General features: G+C 40.2%; 1 protein-coding gene across 8 annotated transcripts in view; it reads left to right on the forward strand.

Annotated features, from left to right (window-relative positions):
• The first annotated feature begins 17,188 nt into the window (after nt 1-17,188).
• srpra (SRP receptor subunit alpha) overlaps nt 17,189-22,484 on the forward strand; it is an 89,810-nt gene continuing 84,514 nt past the window's right edge. The window contains exons 1-3 of one of the 8 annotated variants that reach the window (XM_053234787.1): nt 17,189-17,494; nt 19,235-19,318; nt 19,455-19,618. In XM_053234787.1, coding sequence (XP_053090762.1) covers nt 17,372-17,494; nt 19,235-19,318; nt 19,455-19,618 — 371 coding nt within the window. In that variant the 5' untranslated portion in view covers nt 17,189-17,371. Of the gene's footprint in view, nt 17,495-17,814; nt 18,163-19,234; nt 19,319-19,454; nt 19,637-22,484 lie in introns of those variants that run through there. The other 7 variants (XM_053234785.1, XM_053234786.1, XM_034305391.2 and 4 more) reach the window with 7 other exon arrangements.

Genomic DNA, 22,484 nt, shown 5'->3' on the forward strand with positions numbered 1-22,484 from the left:
GAGATGGGTAATTATTTTGAAACTTATTCGAACACTGGTATGGTTTAAAAGCTGAATACACTCAGCAGACTCATGCAGAATACATGCAAGGTTTTAAGTTTAGGTCCATATTTCATGAAAACTGAGTCCTACAAACAAAATTATTCTTTTCACTGAATCCTTGGGTTCTCCCAAACAAAGAATGAAACTTAAAAGGCATATAGAGTACTGATGTCACATGAACAATTTGGGGTATGGTCATAAAAAGGGGCAGAGTTAAAGTCAGATAAATGTTACTCAATAATCGTACATCCGATCCAGCTGAAACTAGCCAAGGTTAGATAACTGTCAGTTATAATGAGGCAGAGCCTAATTTACTCAGGCAGCTCTAACTCATGACTGTTTGCATGGATTTGCAGGAAAATAGACATATATATATATATATATATATATATATATATATATATATATAAAACTTGATAACTTGATTATACGTATACGTATATATATACATACACACAGGACAAGATTCAAAGTTTGGGGTGTGGTCATGCATAAGGGGCAGAGTTAAAGTCAGATAAATGTTTCTCAATAATCATACATCCAATCCAGCTGAAACTTGGTATACTGCATGTCTATGCTAATCTGCTAGTGTATCTTTGATAATGACCTGGTTACCTAAGAAGCATGCTATAACATCTAAAGGCTGGGTTATAATTGAAATACCACTACCAAATTTGGTAGTTAGGTCCCATATCCCACCCCCTATTCATACAAATTAAATGACTCATCAGAAGGGGTGCTACAATAAATGAACCTTTTGGTTTATATCTTCACAACTATAGGCAATAGAGTAAAACTATTTATATATGCAAAATTCCTGAGTCCTCCTTCATCATGGTTTAATTACTTTTCTATAGTTTTGTAAAAAGCTTTCTTTTTCAGACCAGTCCTAGGCTGTTCATCTGCTCAGCATACAATATGAAATTTGTCAAGTACAAAAACATCCTGAAACAATTTTGATTAGCCAAACCATTTGGCTGCTACAGGTCAGTGAAATTTTATGCCATTGCATATATTAAAAGAACCATAATCTTGTGATTGCAAAGTCAAATTTATATGCCCTTTACAATTTATATGCCCTTTACAATTTATATGCATTTTGGGGGCAGTTGTGGCCTAATGGTTAGAGTCTCGGACTTGTAACCCGAAGGTGAACCTGAAGGTTGTGGGTTCGAGTCTCAGGTCCGGCAGGGATTGTAGGTGGGGGGAGTGAATGACCAGTGCTCTCTCCCACCCTCAATACCACGACTGAGGTGAGACCCTTGAGCAAGGCACCGAACCCCCAACTGCTCCCCGGGCGCCGCAGTAAAAAGGCTGCCCACTGCTGTGTGTGTTCACTAATGTGTGTGCACTTGGATGGGTTAAATGCAGAGCACAAATTCCGAATATGGGTCACCATACTTGGCCACACGTCACTTCACTTCACTTCAATACATGGTCAATAGTACACTCTCAGCTATAAGACAAGGTTATCATTGAAACATTGCCATCAAATTTGTTATGTCCCAGATCCCACTCCCTGCATAGGCAAATGAAATGACCCGACCCATACCCACCAGAAGGGGGTGCTATAATGAATGACTTTTTATGTCAGCAACAACTATAGGGAATAGTAAAACGTTCTATATCAGCAGAATTCCTCAGTCCTGCATCTTTTTGCCATATGGTTTAATTACTTTTCACTGATGTGCTTTGTGCCATTTTCTAAAAAGCTTTCTTTTTCAAACTAGTCCTCATCTGCTCAGCATACAATATGAAATCTGAAAACAATACTAAAACAATTTTAATTAGCCAAACCGTTTGGCTGCTACAGGTCAGTGAAATTTTAGACCATTGCATGCATTAAAAGCGCCATATTTTCTGACTGCAATGTCAAATTTATATGAACATTACAATACATGGCCAGTAGTACACTCTCTGCCCATGCCTCAAATATAAGAATTGGCCCATAAGGGCCCGTTCACTATAACTAAAAATGCATACATGTCCTCAGCCATTTGATATAGGAAGAGGTCATTTGCTCTGATTTTTCTTAGTCAAAACTGAAAACTTTATCAAGTTATTTTTCTAATTAATACATTTGGAGAAGAAGTATAGCCTGCCAAAACGTGCATACTCAGAAAATGGCAGAATTTTGGACCCTTGGCCCCCACAGATAGCCCTAGCCCTAGATGAAACAGACATGAAACGTGCTTGGTACCTACTAGTCCCTCCCGCTACTCAGGCAAGTGAGATGAGCTGGATCAGTCTAATGCATTAAATCGGTCTAATGGTAGCGCTATAGGGAAGTGTTTTACATTTTGGCTCATATCTTGAATACAATAAATCCTACAATGAAGATTCTTTTGGTACTTATTCCTTGAGTTCTCCCAAACAAAAGGTCCTCAAGAACCATTTAGCTCTGCCCACTTAGACTTTTGTTAATTTGCATAACATTCAAAACCTACTTCTGTTGGCTATGTCAGACAAGGATCCCGAAGCTCTGCACACTCTTTAGCACTTTTTTCAGCCATTTGTTTTAGGTGCTTGTTTTCATGCTCAAGCACACCTATTTGGGTCTCAGCCTCTTCAAGCCGCTGCGCGATGGCTGCAGCATCAGCCCTCATCTGAAACTGCGTAGTTTTGACACTCGTCAAAGTGCAAAGTTGACAGATTTGCACTAAACGGAAGGCCATTTCCTCCATTGCCGTCTTTAAAGCAGCCTGTAACTCTGCAAACCCTAGTGGTACGGTTGCGGGTACAGATTGAGAGTCCTTTTCGCTTATCTTGGCTGCTAAAAACATGATGGACTAAAACATGAATAAATTACCGAGGCCAAGCGGAAGCTAGTCCTCAGACCTTCATCTTGTTCAAAGGTCCCATTTCGCTTCTGGGCCTAAACTTGTCTGTAAAAAATATTGGTGATATCAGGTAAGAAAGCATTTTCCCTGTTATTTTATAACAACCTAACGTTTGTTTTGTGTTCATGTCCTTAATTTATGTAGCCCAGTCTAAAAATATTTAATTTTAGACAACTAAATATGTAAACAAATAGAGATAAATAAATAATTTTAAATGTTTAAAAAGTATTATGTTGAAATCAAATAATTAGAGTGTTTAATACAGCTTATAGTGGATTAAATAATGCTATAGGCGGATAAACAAATCATTGTGATTGTGGTGATAAAGGTAATTGAAATTCAAACCATTTGTTAACAGTACGCATAAAAGTAGCGTGGAGAGCTCACAACCTAATCCCAGATGGCATAAGGTTGTAAATCTTGACATTTTGTTGAGAGTAATTATGCCCATTAAGAGTTTTACAGACGAGTAATGTACATATTGCAACCTGCAGAAGGTAAATACCACTGTGTGTGTATTTTAGTACTGCTTCATCAAGATGTACAGTAAACTGTAACTGTAAAGTTATTATTATTATTATTTATTAAGATATAATAATAATAATAATAATAATAATAATATGTTGGCTTGACAAGGCCAACAAACTCTTTTCTGATTTAAATTTACTATTATTATTTTCTTCTTCTTCTTCTTTTGAGACCATTAAATTCAGTGCAAGCCTTCAGTCTGTTCTGACTTGAGTTGCTATATCTTTTCTAGCTGATCAAAAGGGCCAAAATTCTGATAGAATTCCATTCAAAATTTCTCCTTGAGCTTTCAAGCTACTTCCACCAGACTCAGCACAGTTCTTCAGGCTGTCCAGACTGATGCTGTATTTTTCTCTAACTGATCAGACTTACGGTTTTCCCATAGCAGAAGATCAAATATCCCCTTACATTGACAGAATGTTCAGAGCCTGGCTCAGAATGTTCAAGATTTCTTCAAAAGAAAACTCAAACTGTCAAAACTCACATACACCTTTGTGCGCAAGGCCTGAAGCCCCTCTTCACACCTTCTCTCTGTCACTGTACCTGTAACAGAGACTCTCACTTCATCTATCTCTCTATCAATGCTACTGTAATGAATCGCCAGAGGCGGGTTGAGTAGGATCCATTAGCAGTTTTAATAGCAGATAATCCAAAACAGCAGGCAGAAAACATTGTCAAGAAACAGGTAGCAAAGTCTGATAAACCAGGAAGTCAAGCAGCGAGGCAAACAAATCCAAAAAACACAAGGCAAAGGCAGAAAACCGTAAACGTGAACAGGGTCAAGCACAAAAGACAACAAAACACTAAGGCAGAGAGAAGAGGCTTGGTAATGTCCTGAAAACAATACTTCGCGTCCTAGTGTGGTGAACGCTTAATGAACGCTGTTTAAATGTCTGAAAAGCCCCGGAAGTGTTCCTCGTGGGTGGCGTCAAAACTAGGGCGAGGGCTCCCTTTGGCGGGCAGGTGCCGGTGGTGACGCTACAGGGCCCCACCCCCCCCACCCCCCCCCCCCCCCTAGGAACACCTCCAGGTGTTCTACGACGTGGACGTCCCCGGGCCGAGGAGCTGGCTGGTTGGGGTGGAGACGATGGAAATCCTCCACCAAGGAGGGGTCGAGGATGTTGTCCGCATTTACCCATGATCGCTCCTCTGGGCCGTACCCCTCCCAGTCAACCAGATACTGTAGGCGGTTACCATGGCGTTGAGATTTGAGGAGTGATAAGCTCACCCTATAAGCTGGGGACCCGTCAATATCGATCGGTGGCGGTGGTTCATTCCCCGTGGTTGTGTCGTCCTGGTGGGGGCGTGCTGGTTTGAGCAGGGACACATGGAAGGTGGGGGAGATCCGATATGAGGCAGGGAGTTGCAGGCGGTAAGTTCTTTGACGTTGTATGGCACATTGCAGGCAGACGTGGGCGCTTTCCCAGACCTCCTGACTACGGCGGGCCCAGTCAGGGTTCTCCTGACTAAGGGAACAGAGGTGGTTGATACCCCAGAATGCACTGGAATGGTGTGAGTCCTGTGGATGAGTGGGTGAGGGAGTTCTGGGCATACTCTGCCCATGGGAGAAACTCACTCCAGTGCTGCTGTTTATGGCTACAGTAGGAGCGGAGGTACCTGCCGATCTCCTGGTTCAAACGCTCGGTTTGTCCATTAGACTGTGGGTGGTATCCAAAATTGAGGCTTACGTTGACCCCTAGGTGGGTACAGAAAGCTCTCCAGACTCTAGACGTGAATTGCGGGCCCCGGTCGGACACGATGTCCTCAGGAAGGCCGTAGGTGCGGAAAATGTGGTGAAACAGTGTTGTAGCCGTCTCCATGGCTGTGGGTCGGCCTTTGAGGGGGATCAGTCGGCATGCCTTAGAGAACCTGTCAATGGTTACTAGGATCATGGTGTACCCTGCAGAACTAGGGAGGTCGGTAACAAAGTCTATAGCCATGTGGGACCAGGGTCGCTTGGGAATGGGCAGAGGTTCTAACAGGCCCATGGGGAGCTGGCGGCTGGTTCAGGAGTAGGTGCTGCAGGTCCCCACGTACTCCTCCACATCCTGGGCCAGTGCGGGCCACCAAAAACAGTTGCTGATCAGGGCTGTGGTGCGCTGGATACTGTGGTGGCCGGAGCTGGGCGTATCGTGCACCCACTGCATTATTCTCGGACGAAGAGGGGCAGGCATGAAGAGCTTGGTGGGTGGACATGCTGGTGGTGGAGGTTCGTTGGCCTGGGCCCGCTGGATCTGCTCTATGATGTCTCATCTGATAGGTGCGAGTACTATGGCGGGCGGTAGTATTGGCTCCGGGCTGCTGGGCGCATTTATTGGGTCGTGTCGACGGGATAGTGCATCGGCCTTGCCGTTCTTGGTGCCTGGTCGGTATGTGACAGTGAACCGGAACCGGGTAAAGAACAGTGCCCATCGAGCTTGTCTTGGATTTAGTCTCTTTGCGTTACGCAGATATTCCAGGTTATGATGGTCAGTCAGTACTACGAACGGGTGACACGCTCCCTCCAACCAATGCCACCATTCTACCAATGCTTCCTTGATAGAGAGGAGCTCCCGATTGCCGACGTCATAGTTAGCTTCAGCTGAGATTAGCTTTCGGGAAAAGTAAGCACAAGGATAAACTTTCCCTGGATTTCCATGGTGCTGTGACAGTACGGCCCCGATTCCGCAGCTGGAGGCGTCCACCTCGACGATGAAGGGCAAGCTGGGGTCTGGATGTCTCAAGATCAGCGCTGTGGTGAAGCTAGTCTTTAGCTGGGTGAATGCAGATCGGGCCTATTCCGTCCAGCGTAGATGCCGTGGTTTACCCCGCAGGAGTGACGTCATTGGATTAGGGATGCCGCTGTAATTCCTTATGAACCGCCAGTAAAAGTTTGCGAACCCCAGGAACCGCTGCAATTCTTTGACTGTGGTAGGTTCGGGCCAGTCCGCGACTGCCTTTACTTTGCCAGCATCCATCTCCACCCCATTCTTAGAGATGACGTAACCCAGGAAGGTAATGGAGTCTTGGTGGAATTCACATTTCGCGGCCTTGACGCAACTCCAAGAGTTGTACTGCTACGTCTCGCCCCCCCCCACCGGGTATTCAAAAATATCGCGGATCAGCTCAGAGAAGTAAGTAAAAGATGTCTTTACCTGGGGATTGGTGTCTCAGACGGCCAAGGCCCAGTCCAGTGCCCTCCCCGTGAGCAAAGACAAGAGGAAGGCACACTTGGTGTTCTCCTCCCGGTAGGCCATGGGTTGAAATGCGAAAAATTCGTGCATTGCCGTAGAAAGCCTCAGTAGTGCTCAGTGGAGCCGTCGAATTTCTCCGGGAGAGCCATCCGGATTGATTCGCTGTGTACCGGTGTGGCTGAAGCAGCGAGAGTCGCCGGTGTCTGCTGGAGCTGTTCGTGAGCAGCCTGCAGCGCCGCGAGTTGCTCCTGATATGTGCGAATGATAGCTCCTTGGCCGGCCACCACCGCCTGGAAATTCGCGCGCTCTGCTGGATCCAAAACAGGCGAAGTATTCTGTAATGAATCGCCGGAGGCAGGTTGAGTAGGATCCATTAGCAGTTTTAATAGCAGATAATCCAAAACAGCAGGCAGAAAACGTAGTCGAGAAACAGGTAGCAAAGTCCGATAAACCAGGAAGTCAAGCAGCGAGGCAAACAAATCCAAAAAACACAAGGCAAAGGCAGAAAACCGTAAACGTGAACAGGGTCAAGCACAAAAGACAACAAAACACTAAGGCAGAGAGAAAAGGCTTGGTAATGTCCTGAAAACAATACTTTGCCTCCTAGTGTGGTGAACACGCTGTTTAAATGTCTGAAAAACAGACATTCCTCGTGGGTGGCGTCAAAACTCGGGCGAGGGCTCCCTCTGGCGGGCAGGTGCCAGTGGTGACGCTACAGCCATACACTCTCTCCTACCATCTCTCCCTCTCCCCTTTCTATCAGTCTACCTGTATCACTCTCTCACTCCTTCTGTCTTTCAAATACTAAAACTCTCTCTACGTATCTAGATGTATCAGTCTGTCTCTCCATTTATCTTTCTACCATTCTCTCTATCTATTTACCAGTAACACTCTATCTATCTATCTATCTATCTATCTATCTGTATCACTTCATCTATACATCTATTTTTTTTCAGTTACACTTTCTATCTATTTATCTAGCTGTGTTTGATGCGTTAGCTTACTAACTACTAGCAGCACACTAACTGCTGTGTGCACCCAATCTAATGAACTCTACATGTATTGATACCCTATCTATCTATCTATCTATCTATCTATCAACTCTACAAGTATTAGCACCGTATTTATCTATCTATTTAACTCTACAAGTATTGGCACCCTAGCTATCTGTCTATCTAAGAAATCTACAAGTTCTGGCACACTATCTATCTGTCTATAAACTCTACAGGTATTGGCACCCTATGTTTCAATTTATCTAATCAACTCTGCAAGTATTGGCACCCTATCTATCTATCTATCTATCTATCTATCTATCAACTCTACAAGTATTGGCACCTAATCTATCTGTCTATAAACTCTTGAAGTAATGGCACCCTATGTATCAATTGATCTAATCAACTCTACAAGTATTGGCACCCTATGCATCTATCTATCTAGTCAACTCTACAAGTATTGGCACCCTATCTACCTATCTATTTATTCAACTCTACAAGTATTGGCACCCTATCTATCTGTCTATCTAAGAACTCTACAAGTTCTGGTGCCCTATCTATCTATCTATCTATCTATCTATCTATCTATCTATCTATCTATCTATCTAATCAACTCTACAACTACTGGCACCTTATCTATATGTCTATCTATCAACTCTACAAGTATTGGCACCCTATCATTCTAATCAACTCTACAGGTTTTGGTACCCTATCTATCTGTCGATGTATCAACTCTACAGGTATTGGCAACCTCTCTATTTAATTATGTAATCAACTCTTGAAGTATTGGCACCCTATCTATCTGTCTAACTATGTATCTGTCTGTCTATATAACTATCTATCTATGTGTCTATCAGTCGATCTATCTGTCAGATCAACTCTACAAGCATTGGCACCCTATCTATCTATATATATATATATATATATATATATATAGCAGAAGCAGAAGATCAAATATCCCCAAAACCCAAAATTTCTACACACCGTTCCTCCCAGAGCTTTCTATCTACAACCACCAAACTCGGTACAGACCTATATCTAGGCTCAAAATGGCCAAAATTCCTAGTGACTTCCATTAAAGAATTCTGACTGTTATAGCTTCTGAAGCTTTCAAGCTAAAAACTCGGTACAGTCCTTCATGCTGTTCACCCTTTTGATGCCGTATTTTTTCTAAAACTACCATACTCTCACACACACATTGGAATGTTCAGAGTCTGACTTGGAATGTTAAAGAAATCAAACTCCAACTGTCAAAACTCACACACGCCTGTGTGCACATGGCCTGAAGCCCCTCTTCTCTCCCTCTCACTCTGTCAATGTACCTGTAACAGGGAAGCACATTTCTCTATCAATCTACCTGTTGCACACACACACACACACCCTCTCTCTCCAGATTTCTATCAGACTAACTGTATGACTGTCTCACTCCTTCTGCCTTTGAAACATTAAAACTCTCTCTATATATCTAAACGTATTAATCTGTCTCTCCATTCATCTATGTCCCATTCTATCTATCTATCTGTATATCTATATATCTATAAATAAAATCTACAAGTATTGGCACCCTATCTATCTGTCTACCTGTGAGGTCTACATGTATTGGCACCTAACAACTCTAAAATTATTTGGCACCCTATCTATCTATCTATCTATCTATCTATCTATCTATCTATCTATCTATCTAACTCTACATGTATTGGCAACCTATCTATCTATCTACCTACCCATCTATCTATCTAATCAACTCTACAACTATAAGCACCCTATCTATCTAATCAACTCCACAAGCATTGGCCCCCGATCTGTCTGTCTATCTATCTATCTATCTATCTATCTTTTCATCTCTACAGGTATTGGCACCCTATCTAATCAACTCTACAAGTATTCGCATCTTATCTATCTGTTTATCTATCATCTCTATCTATCTATCTGTCTATCTCTCAAGCCTACAAGTATTGGCACCCTAACTACATGTCTATCTATTAACTCTACATATATTGGCACTGCATCTCTCAAGTCAACTCTAAGTATTGGCCCACTATCTGCTTATGTATGTATGTATCTATATATCTTTCTACCTATTTATCCAACTATATATCTATATATCTTATATCTTTCTATATATCTTTCTATCTATTTATCCAACTCTACCAGTATTGGCACCCTATCTATCTATCTATCTATCTATCTATCTATCTACGTATCTTTTTATCAACTCTACAAGTATTGACACTCTGACTATCTGTCTATCAAATCTACAAGTATTGGCATGCAATCTATCTATCTATTCAAGTCTACAAGTATTGGCACCCTTGCCACCTAATCAGCTCCACAAGTATTGGCCCCCTATCTGTCTACGTATGTATTTATGTATCTATCTATCTATCTATTTATTTATCCAACCATAGAAGTATTGGCATCATATCTAAGTATTTAAAGAAGTGTACCAGGATTTGGCACCCTATCGATCCAAACCTAGAAGTATTGGCACCCGATGTATCTCTCTATCAACTCTACAAGTATTGGCACCCATCTATCTATCTATCTATCTATCTATCTATCTATCTATCTATCTATCCAATCAACTCTACATGTATCTATCTATATATACATATATATTCAGTCAAGTCCGGAAGTATTTGGACAATGACAGTTTTTCTGATTTTGCCTTCAATGGATTTGAAATAAAACAATCAAGATGTGATCGAAGTGTAGACTTTCAGCTTTATTTTAAGAGGTTCCACAAAAATGTGGCATTTACCATTTAGGAATTACAGCCATTTTCAACCTCCATTTTCAGGAGCTAAAAGGTATTTGGACAAAGTGACATAATTGTAAATATAACCATAATTTTAATACTTGGTTGAAAATCCTTTGCAGTCAATGACTGACTGAAGTCTGGGGCCCGTGTTCTCAAAACTCAAATTCTGAGTTTCCTCCCTGGAGATGCTTTGCCAGGCCTTGACTGCAGCCACCTTCAGTTGCTGCTTGTTTGTGGGTCTTTCTGCCTTCAGTCTTGTCTTCAGTAAGTGAAAAGCATGCTCTATTGGTTTGTGATAATGCGACTGACTTGGCCATTGAAGAATATTCCATTTCTTTGCCTTTCTTTGCCGTCTTGAGTTGCTTTCGCAGTATGTTTTAGGGTCATTATCCACCTGCACTGTGAAGTGGCATCCTATCAGTTTTGTAGCATTTGGCTGAATGTGAGCAGAGAGTAAAGCCCTATACACCTCAGAATTCATCTTGCTACTTCTGTCAGCAGTCACATCATCAATAAACAAGAGTGAGCCCGTTCCATTGGCAGCCATACATGCCTATGCCATAACACCTCCTCCACATGATGTGGTATACTTTGAATCATGAGCTGTTCCTTTCTTTCACCATACTTTTCTCTTCCCATCATTCTGGTACAAGTTAATCTTGGTTTCATCAGTCCAAAGAATCTTATTCCAGAACATGGGAGGCTTTTTTAGATGTTTTCTGGCAAAGTCTAATCTGGCTTTCCTGTTCTTGAATGTTACCAGTGGTTTGCACCTTGTTGTAAACCCTCTGTATTTACATTCATGAAGGTGTCTCTTGATTGTAGATTTTGACAATGATACGCCTACCTTCTCCAGAGTTTTCTGAGGTATATAGGGCTATACTCTCTGCTCACATTCAGCCAAATGCTACAAAAATGATGGGATGTCGCTTCACAGTGCTGCTGGATAATGACCATGTTTGACACATGATGTGGTATACTTTGGATCATGAGCTGTTCCTTTCTTTTGCCATACTTTTCTCTTCCCATCATTCTGATGCAAGTTAATCTTGGTTACATGGGAGGCTTTTTTAGATGTTTTCTGGCAAAGTCTAATCTGGCTTTCTTGTTCTTGAATGTTACCATTGGTTTGTACCTTGTTGTAAACCCTCTGTATTTACATTCATGAAGTCGTCTTTTGATTGTAGATTTTGACAATGATACGCCTACCTTCTCCAGAGTATTCTTGACTTCTGTTGATGGTGTGAAGGGGTTTTTCTTCATCAAGGAAAGGATTCTGCGATCATCCACTTTAATTGTCTTTCGTGGTCTTTCAGGCCTTTCGATGTTGTTAAGCTTACCAGTGCTTTCTTTCTTTTTAAGAATGTACCCAACTGTTGATTTGGCCACACCTAAGGTTTTTGCTATCTCTCTTATAGATTTATGTTGTTTTTCCACCCAATTGATGGCCTCCTTCACTTGCATTGAGATCTCCTTGGACGTCATATTGGTAGCTCCAGTCGAACAGCTGCCAAATGCTAACTCAATACCTGATATCAACTCCAGACCTTTTATCTGCTTCATTTGTCTTGAAGTAACGAGGGAATGGACCACACCTGGTCAATTAACTTCTTGTCAGTCAATTGTCCAAATACCTTTGAGCCCCTGAAAATGGAAGTACTTTGCTTAAAATGGCTGTAATTCCTAGATGGTAAATGCCATATTTTTGTGGAACCTCTTAAAATAAAGCTGAAAGTCTACACTTCGATCACATCTTGATTGTTTTATTTCAAATCCACAGTGGTAGTGTATAAAGGCAAAATCACAAAAACTCTGTACTGGCACCCTTTCTATCTAATCAACTCTACAAGTATTGGCCCCCTATCTATCTTTCTATCTATCCAACTCTACAAGTTTTGACACCCTATCTATCTATCTGCACATTACCATTTAAAACTGATAACCATTTTGAACTTTCAGACCATCTTTATCAAGCCAACATCTAAGTTTGTCCTCAATCTGTACCTATGTAGTTATTATTATTACGCTGAGACCCAAAATTTCTACACACCCCTCCTCCCACCAAACATCCACCAAACTCAGTACAGACCTATATCTAGGCCTATATCTGCTATATCTTTTCTAACTGATTGGAATTACTGTTTTTCTTTTTATGGAAGCTCAAAATGGCCAAAATGGCCCAGTGACTTCCATTAAAGAATTCTGACTGTTATAGCTTCTGAAGCTTTCAAGCTACTTCCACCAAACTCGGCACAGTCCTTCATGCTGTTCAGCCTGATCATGCTGTATTTTTTCTAACTGATCAGACTTAAGGTTTTCCCGTAGCAGACGATCAAATATCCCCAAAACTCCCATACTCTCACACTGACGGAATGTTCAGAGTCTGACTCGGAATGTTCAAGATTTCAAACTCCCACTGTCAAAACTCACACACACCCGTGTGCACATGGCCTGATGCTCCTCTTCTCTCCCTCTCACTCTGTCAGTGGACCTGTAACAGAGAAGCTCACTTCATCACACTCTCTCCATGCATTTCTCTATCAGTCTACTTTTATCACTCTCTCACTCCTTGTCTTTCAAACATTAAAACTCTCTCCATCTATCTATTTACTACTAACTTCTATCTATTTATCTATCTATCTATCTATCTATCTATCTATCTATCTATCTAACCAACTCTACAAGTATTGGCATCCTGTTGTAGTGAACAGCAGTTAAGATGGCATTCCAGGACCCAGTTTATAACAGGGCCCCTCTCTAACTGCCAGGGTGGAGAAAGGTTTGCCACATTGTGATTGCATCTTAGTGAACGAACATAAGCAAATGCCAGATAAGCTGCTAAGACAACTACTAGACACCTCTTACAGGGCAAGGAAGGAGACCCCCATCAAGGACTCCTCATTGGACCACAGGTTGACCCTACTACCAAACTATCAACTATGGCCAGCACTGCCATAAAAATTCCTTAGGACCTCTGGAAGAAGCAGTAGTGGCTGAAACAAAGAAAGGCCACAAAGACCCATCCAAATCCATTCATACATATGTTTGGAATCCTTAAAATTGACATAAACTGTGACACATCCACTTCACATTCATGGAAAGAACAATTTATGTTAATGGAATATGATTGTTGACACAACAGTTTATATGAGCTGACCTATTAACACATAAACGAATGCATGGGTGAGAGTTCAACCATTTCTTATTATGTTTGGACTCTATGTGCTCAGCACAAGGCCTATAATATTTAGAAAGAGGCTTGGAAAGAAGTAATGCATAGTCAAACTTTAAAGACACTTCTCCAACTGTGTACTTTACACTATGCAATTGAGTTCCACACTAGGGTGGGCTACACTGTGGCCACTTCTGGCATCAATAGCCAATCATACTGCTAGAATGGAAAGGCGCCAGATTACAATATCCTCCTTGTCAGAAAGAGATAAAGGTACCTTCCCAATCGGCACCTCCTAGTTCTGAGTTTCTAACCTGACGAGGAAAGAGACATTAACAGAAACACCACATTCTGAGTCTTCGGCCCTGAGGTAGAAGACATTAACAGCAACAACTGTCCTGAATCTCTGACCTGACAAGGAGAGAGGCAACAGTGCGATTAAGGTTAGGCTTTTGCAATCAAAACCGTCCCTTTAAGGTTCTTTCAGCTGCTTGTTCCAGACTGTAAGGATCTCTGCTTCAGCAAATGTTGCCTGACCCACATGGCTCCTCAGTGATGCAGCCAGTCTGCAGAGGACCTTGTGAGGACTTCATCTGATAACCAACCGCATGGTCCAGGCTCTAAGTACCTCCCTGGTGTGATAGCAGTTCATCATTCTCCAGCACAGCATGGCAACAACTATTGGAACGTGACTCTGTGCCTTTCCCACTGCACGCAATCTGCACAACCAGTGGAGGATGTCTCTGCTCTGAGCACCCGACTGTGTAGAACATAAATATAAGCTTACCAAACCTCTTTCCAGAGACAATGGCATTAGTTTATAATTGCAATATATGTTTGTCTAATTTGCTTAGATAGCATTTATCTGGGGTCAGTTCATAACAAATAATAGTTATATTATTTGTTTAATGATAAATAAGCATTTATCTATCGTCATTTGCCAGAGCCTTTACATGGTTTCCCCATAAGATGTTTGCTGCCCTATAATTCTCTTCCATTGCTACATTCACCACCTCATATATTGTTTTCTATGTGTCAATTTAGCATCTTTTGTTTAGTCATTAATTTATTATTCATTAGCAGTGCATATTCATTTATTAGTATCTTTCAGTAGTTGTGATATTTACTCTTGCATATCGCCACAGTGGATCATTGGTCCACGTATATTTGATTTGGCACAGATAAAGCTGTATCCTGTTTTAGGCACAGGGCTGAGTTTCTATGACAAATACAGTTTTAGACTAGTGCCATCTATTAGGCAAGTATTCACTGAAGATGTGTGTTTAGCCCATCTTCTCCATTCACAATGCATGTCAATCTTCCTTCAGCCTTTTATCAGATTTAACTTCTGACGTCATTTGACTTTATATTACTGGTTTTGCGTATTTTTTCAGTCCTGTGATGACGCTAAAGTGTATAAAAACCCTAGTGATGCTGCACCCCTAATATATATAAAAACGCTACCATGATGCTATGGTGTCAGTATCCCTGCCATTATTTAAGTATTGTGAATATCTGGTCAGCAATGGCCCTATGGTTGTCTCTTTCCATTGATTTACAGGGTTGATGGAGGATAACACATTGTGTATATGTGTGATCCTTAATCGTTAGTGCATGGTCCCCAATTTTTCCATTCAAATTAAAAATGTACAGAAACTAAACAGTCAGAATGTGTGTGATAGCCAGTCTCTTCAAAATTTGTTACAACTTTAAAACTTGTGTAGCATATTGTCCTGGTTTTGTTTCTTTAATTGATTAAACACAAAACTTCAAGAAACAAGCTTAAAGTCTAAGTTGTCCTGGTTTTGTCAATTATTAAGTTTTTTAATTGATTAAACACAAAACTTCAAGAAACAAGCTTAAAGTTGATAAAGTACAGTTTGAAGAATAATGGCTCAAAGTAGTGGTGATAATGAGGACTGTACAGCAGGTGATAGATCAGAATGCATCTTGTGTTATGGCCTCTATATTTCTGCTCTCAAAGTCTTTTTCGAAAGGTGGATTATGATACTTTCAACCCTGCCCTGTGGAGATTGTTGGTTATGTCACTGACTGTTATTTTTGGGTTTTTCTTCACAGCTCTCACAATGTTTCTGTCATCATCTGCTGTTGTTTCCTTGGCTGACCTATTCGATGTCTGGTTGTTAGTACAGCAGTCATTTCTCTCTTTTTCAGGACATGCCAAATTGTTGTATTGGCTATGCCCAATGCTGGTGCAATGGCTCTGATGGATTTTTCCCTTTTTTCTCAGCTTCAAAATGGCTTGCTTTTCTCCAATAGACAGCTCTCAGGTCTTCATGTTGGCTGTGTTCAAACAAAAGGTCCCATGTTCTAAGTTGTTTAACACATCTAGAGGTAAATAGCAGGAAATGAAAGCTGAAATTTGTTAATCATTATAGGAAATGGTTAACCACACACAAATAAACTGGTGCAGGCTCACTAACTGATAACTAACTATTTATTTTTTGTTATGTGCATATGCTTCCTTCACATTCAAACATGTACTTCAAAAAGGTAAAAGAATGCAGTTTTTTTTTTGCATCTTTCAGAAGATGGCAGAATGTCAAGATAGTCACTGTTTAACAGTGTTTACTCTCCTGACAGTGTTTGCACTGCACTGCCACTATAATTCCACTCAAATCTGCTGCTTATATCTACAATGCACTACCACATTACACTCTTACACTATATTCTTTTCAATATAATTTTTATTTTGTTTCATTTATAATGTTAAATTATTTTAATATACTTCTAGGTCTCTGTGCCGCCGTAATAGGTAAATTTCCCTGAGATGAATAATAAGCGATCTATCTATCTATCTATCTATCTATCTAATCTAATCATGTAGTACAAACCCTAGCCAAAAGAAATACACCAAAAGGTATAATATAAAAATCCAGAATATGCTAGCACTTATATTAATGTTCAATAAACGGCGCTATTTTAATACATTGCATAGCAGTTGAATTTAATCTACAATACACTGTCTACTGCAAGAGCACTAATTTCTTATATTAATTTCTTGCTCATCCTTGAATATGATGCATAGTGTATGTGGGAGTCATGTGCCGCTGCTAAGTTCCCTCTATGAGGATTGCATCAAACGAAATGGAATGCTTTTGCAGGAGTTTGTAACTTCAATGGGTAATGATTAGGACTATTATTTATGTGTGGCTGTTAATAGCTATGAGGACTATTCCATGTTCTACTTGAAAGGGATATGACTGTATACATGTTCTAGTTGAAAAGGATGTAACTGTTTAGAGGCTGTTTTAATATGCGTCAGCTATTCGAGCCACGATTTTTGCTCCAAACGTGGTGTCACGTGTTGTGTCACATATTAAACGTAATAGGAGCTATGTGCTATGACTCATGTTTGTAGCTTTTGGCAGCACGCTGAGTGACAATACAGTCCGCCTTGACAGCTGTCTTTTCAACACTTTTTCAAACAATGTTTCGTTTAAAAAAATGGTTGTCAGTAGTCATGGTCAAGTCGTTGGATGGTGTATGAATAACGTTATGCATATTTAAAAATTTATATAGCTTTTTTTTATTTCTTTAAATATCTGGTATATATATTTTTTTCAGTGTCAGGGCTTAAAAGTGCGTGTAATCGTTTGAGAAACGACGTTTATTTTGACAAAAAGTGCTCATTCATATCAGAGGAAGGAAACGTCATTTCCTGGTTTTGCTACTGACGTGGCTAACGCGGAGCTGTGACTAGTAGTGGTTAGGAATTCACTAAGACGCAGACCATACGACGTTTAGGTCCCATATATTATATACATTTTTTTTCTTATTTTGCCATTTTTTTAGTGTTTGTTCCGTTCTTCATAGTGTTAAATTAAGTCTGCTTTGGTAAGATGTTGGACTTCTTCGCCATCTTCAGTAAAGGGGGTATAGTGTTGTGGTGTTTTCAGGGGGCTGGGGTAACTGAATCTTTTACCGGCCCTGTAAACGCTCTCATCCGCTCCGTAATTCTTCAGGTAAATTTCCACACACAGCTGGCATGTAAGATTCTGAAAGCAGAGAAATATTTATTTAATGCGCAGTACCTTTGCGTTGAGATTCCATGCTTCCCGTAGCAAGTATTGAAGTAATTGGAGAAATTAACCACAAGTCTTTCTTTAATAAGTTGATGGGTTTCTGTTTGTCATGTCTAGTAGTGGAGTAAACTTAATTTTGTGGGTATCGCCCAAGTCACAAAATTAACGAACCTTTGTATTAAAGCAGACGATAATTACGACTGATCGCATATAAAACATGTCGTTAGCAAGATACAGTGAACTAAACATTAAGCATTAACCTCTTCTTTGACACGCCGCAAAAGCAGAAATGATGCACGTCCTGCTCCTACGTGAAAGTATTGCTGCGTTCGTGGTGCCTTGCAAGTGGTAATTTTCAAGTTTGTAATGCGTGGCCATGTTGATTTGACTTCACTCCGTGAACGGCGAAGGAGCTGGTTGAGAAGACTGCTTCAAGTTGATGAGTTAAATTGCAAGTTGAGTGTGCGTTTTTGCAGGCTTTTAACGGCTGTAGTCAGGGAGCTACAAGTTGCAACTTCTCCTCGAACGCAGAATAAATGCTGCGGTATACAGACACAGAACTCGGTGAAAACTATAACACTGACAATACTAATTGCTGTTTTGAGAAGGTAATCATCAACATTAGAGTTATAACTCATGAAGCTAGCTTGTTTGCTGCCACTACTCGCTATTGTCTGCTGCTGTTTCTGTACTGCAGTTTCAGTCCAAAATGTTGCGTGAATGTTTGAAGTTCACTATAGTAAAACACCACTCGTCACTCAGGCCTATAACTGTAAAAGTGCAGTTAAAGTAACTTTTAAAGAGCTTTACAGTGCTCTTACTGGCCGTGATAACTTATGTCACAAAACACTTTTCTGAGATATCGTGGTAACTTTTATAATAAAAAAAGACTTTAAAAATATTTTTTTAATACAAAAAAATAATTTTTTAAAGGTTAAATAAAGTATCATCAAACAGTTTAAAAAGAATGCAACACCATTGCTGGCAATTTGTGAGCAAACATATATATTGTGATATATCGTGTAACAGAAATGCTTTTGAGAATCATGGTATTTTATTTTTTTTCATATGTATGTGAACATTTATAAATATTTGTAAATTTATATGGAAATCAAAAACCATGCAAGTAGTCAATGACTTTGACAGTATGTCCATAAAATTCCTCAGTTGATATATGAAAGGATGTTTGGAAGCATGGATTTAATCATGCACACTTTGACAACTGACCCTTCTTCCTTGACACCCATTATAAGGCAGTGAGATGGGTCAAAAATCTGTTCAAGTGTAATGTAGAGTGTAGACTGTTTGGCGTGCAATGACATACACAGAGTACTTGGGCTTAAAGAAACGTGTGAACAAATATTATTTTTAGCATTAAATGCACTAATGATGCACTAATATTTTAAAGATGTTGTGTAATTTTTTTAATTATAGTTTGTCATTAGTATATTTGCCTGTTTAGCAGTCAAGGAAGTAGTTAATGCATACCTTTCTTTTTGTGAAAACAATAAAATACTAAACAAAAATTTATGCTTAATTTTTAACGGTAGCTTTTTGATGCAGGTGATTGACTTTGTGTCAGTCTCTCTAAGGCTATAATAAATGTTTAAAATTCAACACTTTTACTGAATACTTAAATATCTGGTGGTTTGCTAAAGCCAAATGCTTTCATGTTTTCAGGAGCGTGCTGGGAACAGTCCCTATTCCCATAATGCCTTGAATCTTAAGTACAAGCTGGACAATGAATTTGAGCTTGTGTTTGTGGTAAGTCATTTATTACCTGAAAATAAGTGTTTTTAGAGTCCAGCAATTATTTTAAGGCTATGGTCAGTCTGTTTATGATTTTATCTGCTCCTGGTACTTCCCAATCATGTCTTTTGTTATTATTCCTCTGTTTTAGGTGGGGTTTCAGAAAATTCTGACACTAACGTATGTGGACAAATTAATAGATGATGTCCAGCTTCACTTCAGAGATCGTTATAAAAATGAGCTGGAGCAGCGGGATGCCCTGAAGTTCTTGATCCGTTGTTTTGAGTTTGATGATGACTTTCAAAGGCTTCTGCGGTGAGCTGTCATTTGACGGTTAGAAAGTGCACAGACTGTTTTTCCTTTGTTCATAAATTATCTTCTGGGTATGTTGTGGTATATGGGTTATTTTGAGTAATGTAATTATAATGTATTTCCCCCCCAAAAAAGATAAATATAATGTGTACTATAAATAATATACAGTGCATTCAGAAGGTATTCAGACCCCTTCATTTTTGTCACATTTTTTTTTGTTGTAGCCCTATGCTAAAATGCTTTAAATTATAATTTTTTCCACATCAATCTACACTCCATGCCAGTATAATGACAAAGCAAACCCAGATTTGTGATAACTCTGCAAATTTATTAAAAAGAAAAAACTGAAATATCACATTGACGTAAGTATTCAGACCCTTTGCTGTAACAGTCGAAATTTAGCTCAGGTGCATCCCATTTCTCAGGATCATCTTTGAGATGTTTCTGCACTTTGATTGTAGTCTACCTGTGGCAGATTCAATTGATTGGACATGATTTGGAAAGGCACAAACCTGTCTATATAAGCTCTAACAGCTGAAAGTGTGTATCAGAGCAAAAACCAAGGCATGAGGTCAAAGGAACTGCCTGCAGAACTCAGAGACAGGATTGTGTTGTGGCACAGATCTGGGGAAGGCTACAGAAAAATTCTGGTGCATTGAAGGTTCCCAAGAGCAGAGTGGCCTCCATAATTCTTAAATAGAAGTAGTTTGGAACCAGGACTCTTCCTAGAGCTGCCTGCCTAGCCAAACAGGGAGAAGGATGTTGGTAAGAGAGGTGACCAAGATCCAGATGGTCACTCTGTTTGAGCTCCAGAGATCATGCTTGGAGATGTTAACCTTCTGCAAGTTTCTCCCATCACTGCAACACTCCACCAATCTGGGATGGTGGCCAGACGGAAGCCTCTCTTCAGTGCAAGACATAAATCACAAATCTGGTTTTTGCTTTGTCGTTATGGGGTATGCTGTGTAGAATGATATGGGCGAAAAAAAATTAAGGCATTTTAGCATAAGGCTGCAACATAAAATGTGAAAAAAAATGAAGGGTCTGAATACTTTCTGAATGCACTGTAAGTAAATACATTCACCATCCACTTTAATAGGAACACCTGTTTATTTATGCAGTTATCAAATCAGCCAATCATGTGGCAGCAGCACAATACATAAAACCATGCAGGTACAGGTCAAGAGCTTCAGTTAATGTTCACAGCAAACATCAGACTGGGTTAAAAGAGTTATCTCTGTGACTTTAACCATGGCATGATTGTTGGTGCCAGATGGGCTGGTTTGAGTATTTCAGATGCTGCTGATCTCCTGGGATTTACACACACACAGCAGCCTCTAGAGTTTACACAGAATGGTGCAATAAACAAGAAACATCCTGTGTGCGGAGGGTCTGTAGGCATCTTGTTTGAGAGAGAGTTCAGAGGAGAATGACAAGACTGGTCTGATTTGACAGTAAGTCTATAGTAACTTAAATAAGCTCTCTTTGTGAGTAGAAAAGCATCTCAGTATGCACAACACATCAAACCTTGAGGTGAATGGGCTACAGCAGCAGAAGACCATATCAGGTTCCACTCCTGTCAGCAGAACAGAACCAAGAACAAGAATCTGAGGCCATCATGGGCACAGACTCACCGAAACTGGACACTTGAAGACATCAGCTTCCCAAAAACAAGATCTTCAACGGCCTAGTTTGGGTGAGCCTATGCCCATGATATCCTCAGTTTCCTGTTCTTTTCTGACAGGAGTGGAACCTGATGTGGTCTTCTGCTTTTGTAGCCCATCCACTTCAAGTTTTGATGTTTTGTGCATGCTGAGATGCTTTTCTACTCAACATGGTTGTAAAGAGTGATTATTTGAGTTACTATAACTTTCCTGGCAGCTCGCACCACTCTGGCCATTTTTCTCTGACCTCTCTAATCAACAAAGTGTTTCCACCCACAGAATTGTCTCTCACTCAGTGTTTCTTGTTTTTGCACCATTCTGTGCATACTCTAGAGACTGTTTTGTGTGTGTGTGTGTGTGTGTGTGTGTGTGTGTGTGAAATACTGAAATACTCAAACCAGCCCATCTGGCACCAACAATCATGCCACGGTTAAAGTCACAGAGATCACACATTTTCCCCATTCTGATGTTTGATGTGAACATTAACTGAAGCTCATGTATCTCAATGCTTTTGTGCATTGTGTTGCTGCCACATTATTGGCAGCTTGGATAACTGTGTAAATGAGAAGGTGTACAGGTGTTCCTATTAAAGAGGATGCTGAGTGTATAATAATGATTAACTAAAAGCATAAGTAATTCTACTGTTTTTCTAACTTTTAAAGGAAAAGTCCTTCCTGAATGTTTTGTATTACATTAAATATATATTTTTAAATATTCGTGATAGCTTTGTGCAAGTTTCTTGGTTGAAGCTAATGTAACAGGGGACATTGCTAACATTGCAGAAACAACAACAGTCTTACAATTGTGTTTAATAGGAGGGGAAAAACGATTTCAAACATAAGAACATTAGTAGCAGCTCAATACAGCTTGGTTCTTATCTGTTTGAGAAGAGTGTACAGATGACAGTGTGAGAGAGCTGGACAGACTCCAGGATCAAGGCACTGCTGCGTCACTCTCTTTAGATAGAGATGAAGCGAAAGCTAATGCTGCATTTGACTGACTCGGTATTACATAATTTTGAGCTTGGCGTGTTTGAACTAAAAACTGCTGTAAAAACATTGTCGTTTCCATGAAAGTGCTTTTGTTTTTTTCCTTTTCTTTCTTCTTTTCTTCTTCCCCCAGCTAACAGTAGTGATCACGAGTTTATGATTTATTTACTTTCTCAAAACAGCTAATTGTATGGTCAGTGTTATAATCTGTCTGTA

Source organism: Pangasianodon hypophthalmus, chromosome 6, assembly GCF_027358585.1.
Source record: "Pangasianodon hypophthalmus isolate fPanHyp1 chromosome 6, fPanHyp1.pri, whole genome shotgun sequence".
Taxonomy (NCBI): Eukaryota; Metazoa; Chordata; class Actinopteri; order Siluriformes; family Pangasiidae; genus Pangasianodon; species Pangasianodon hypophthalmus.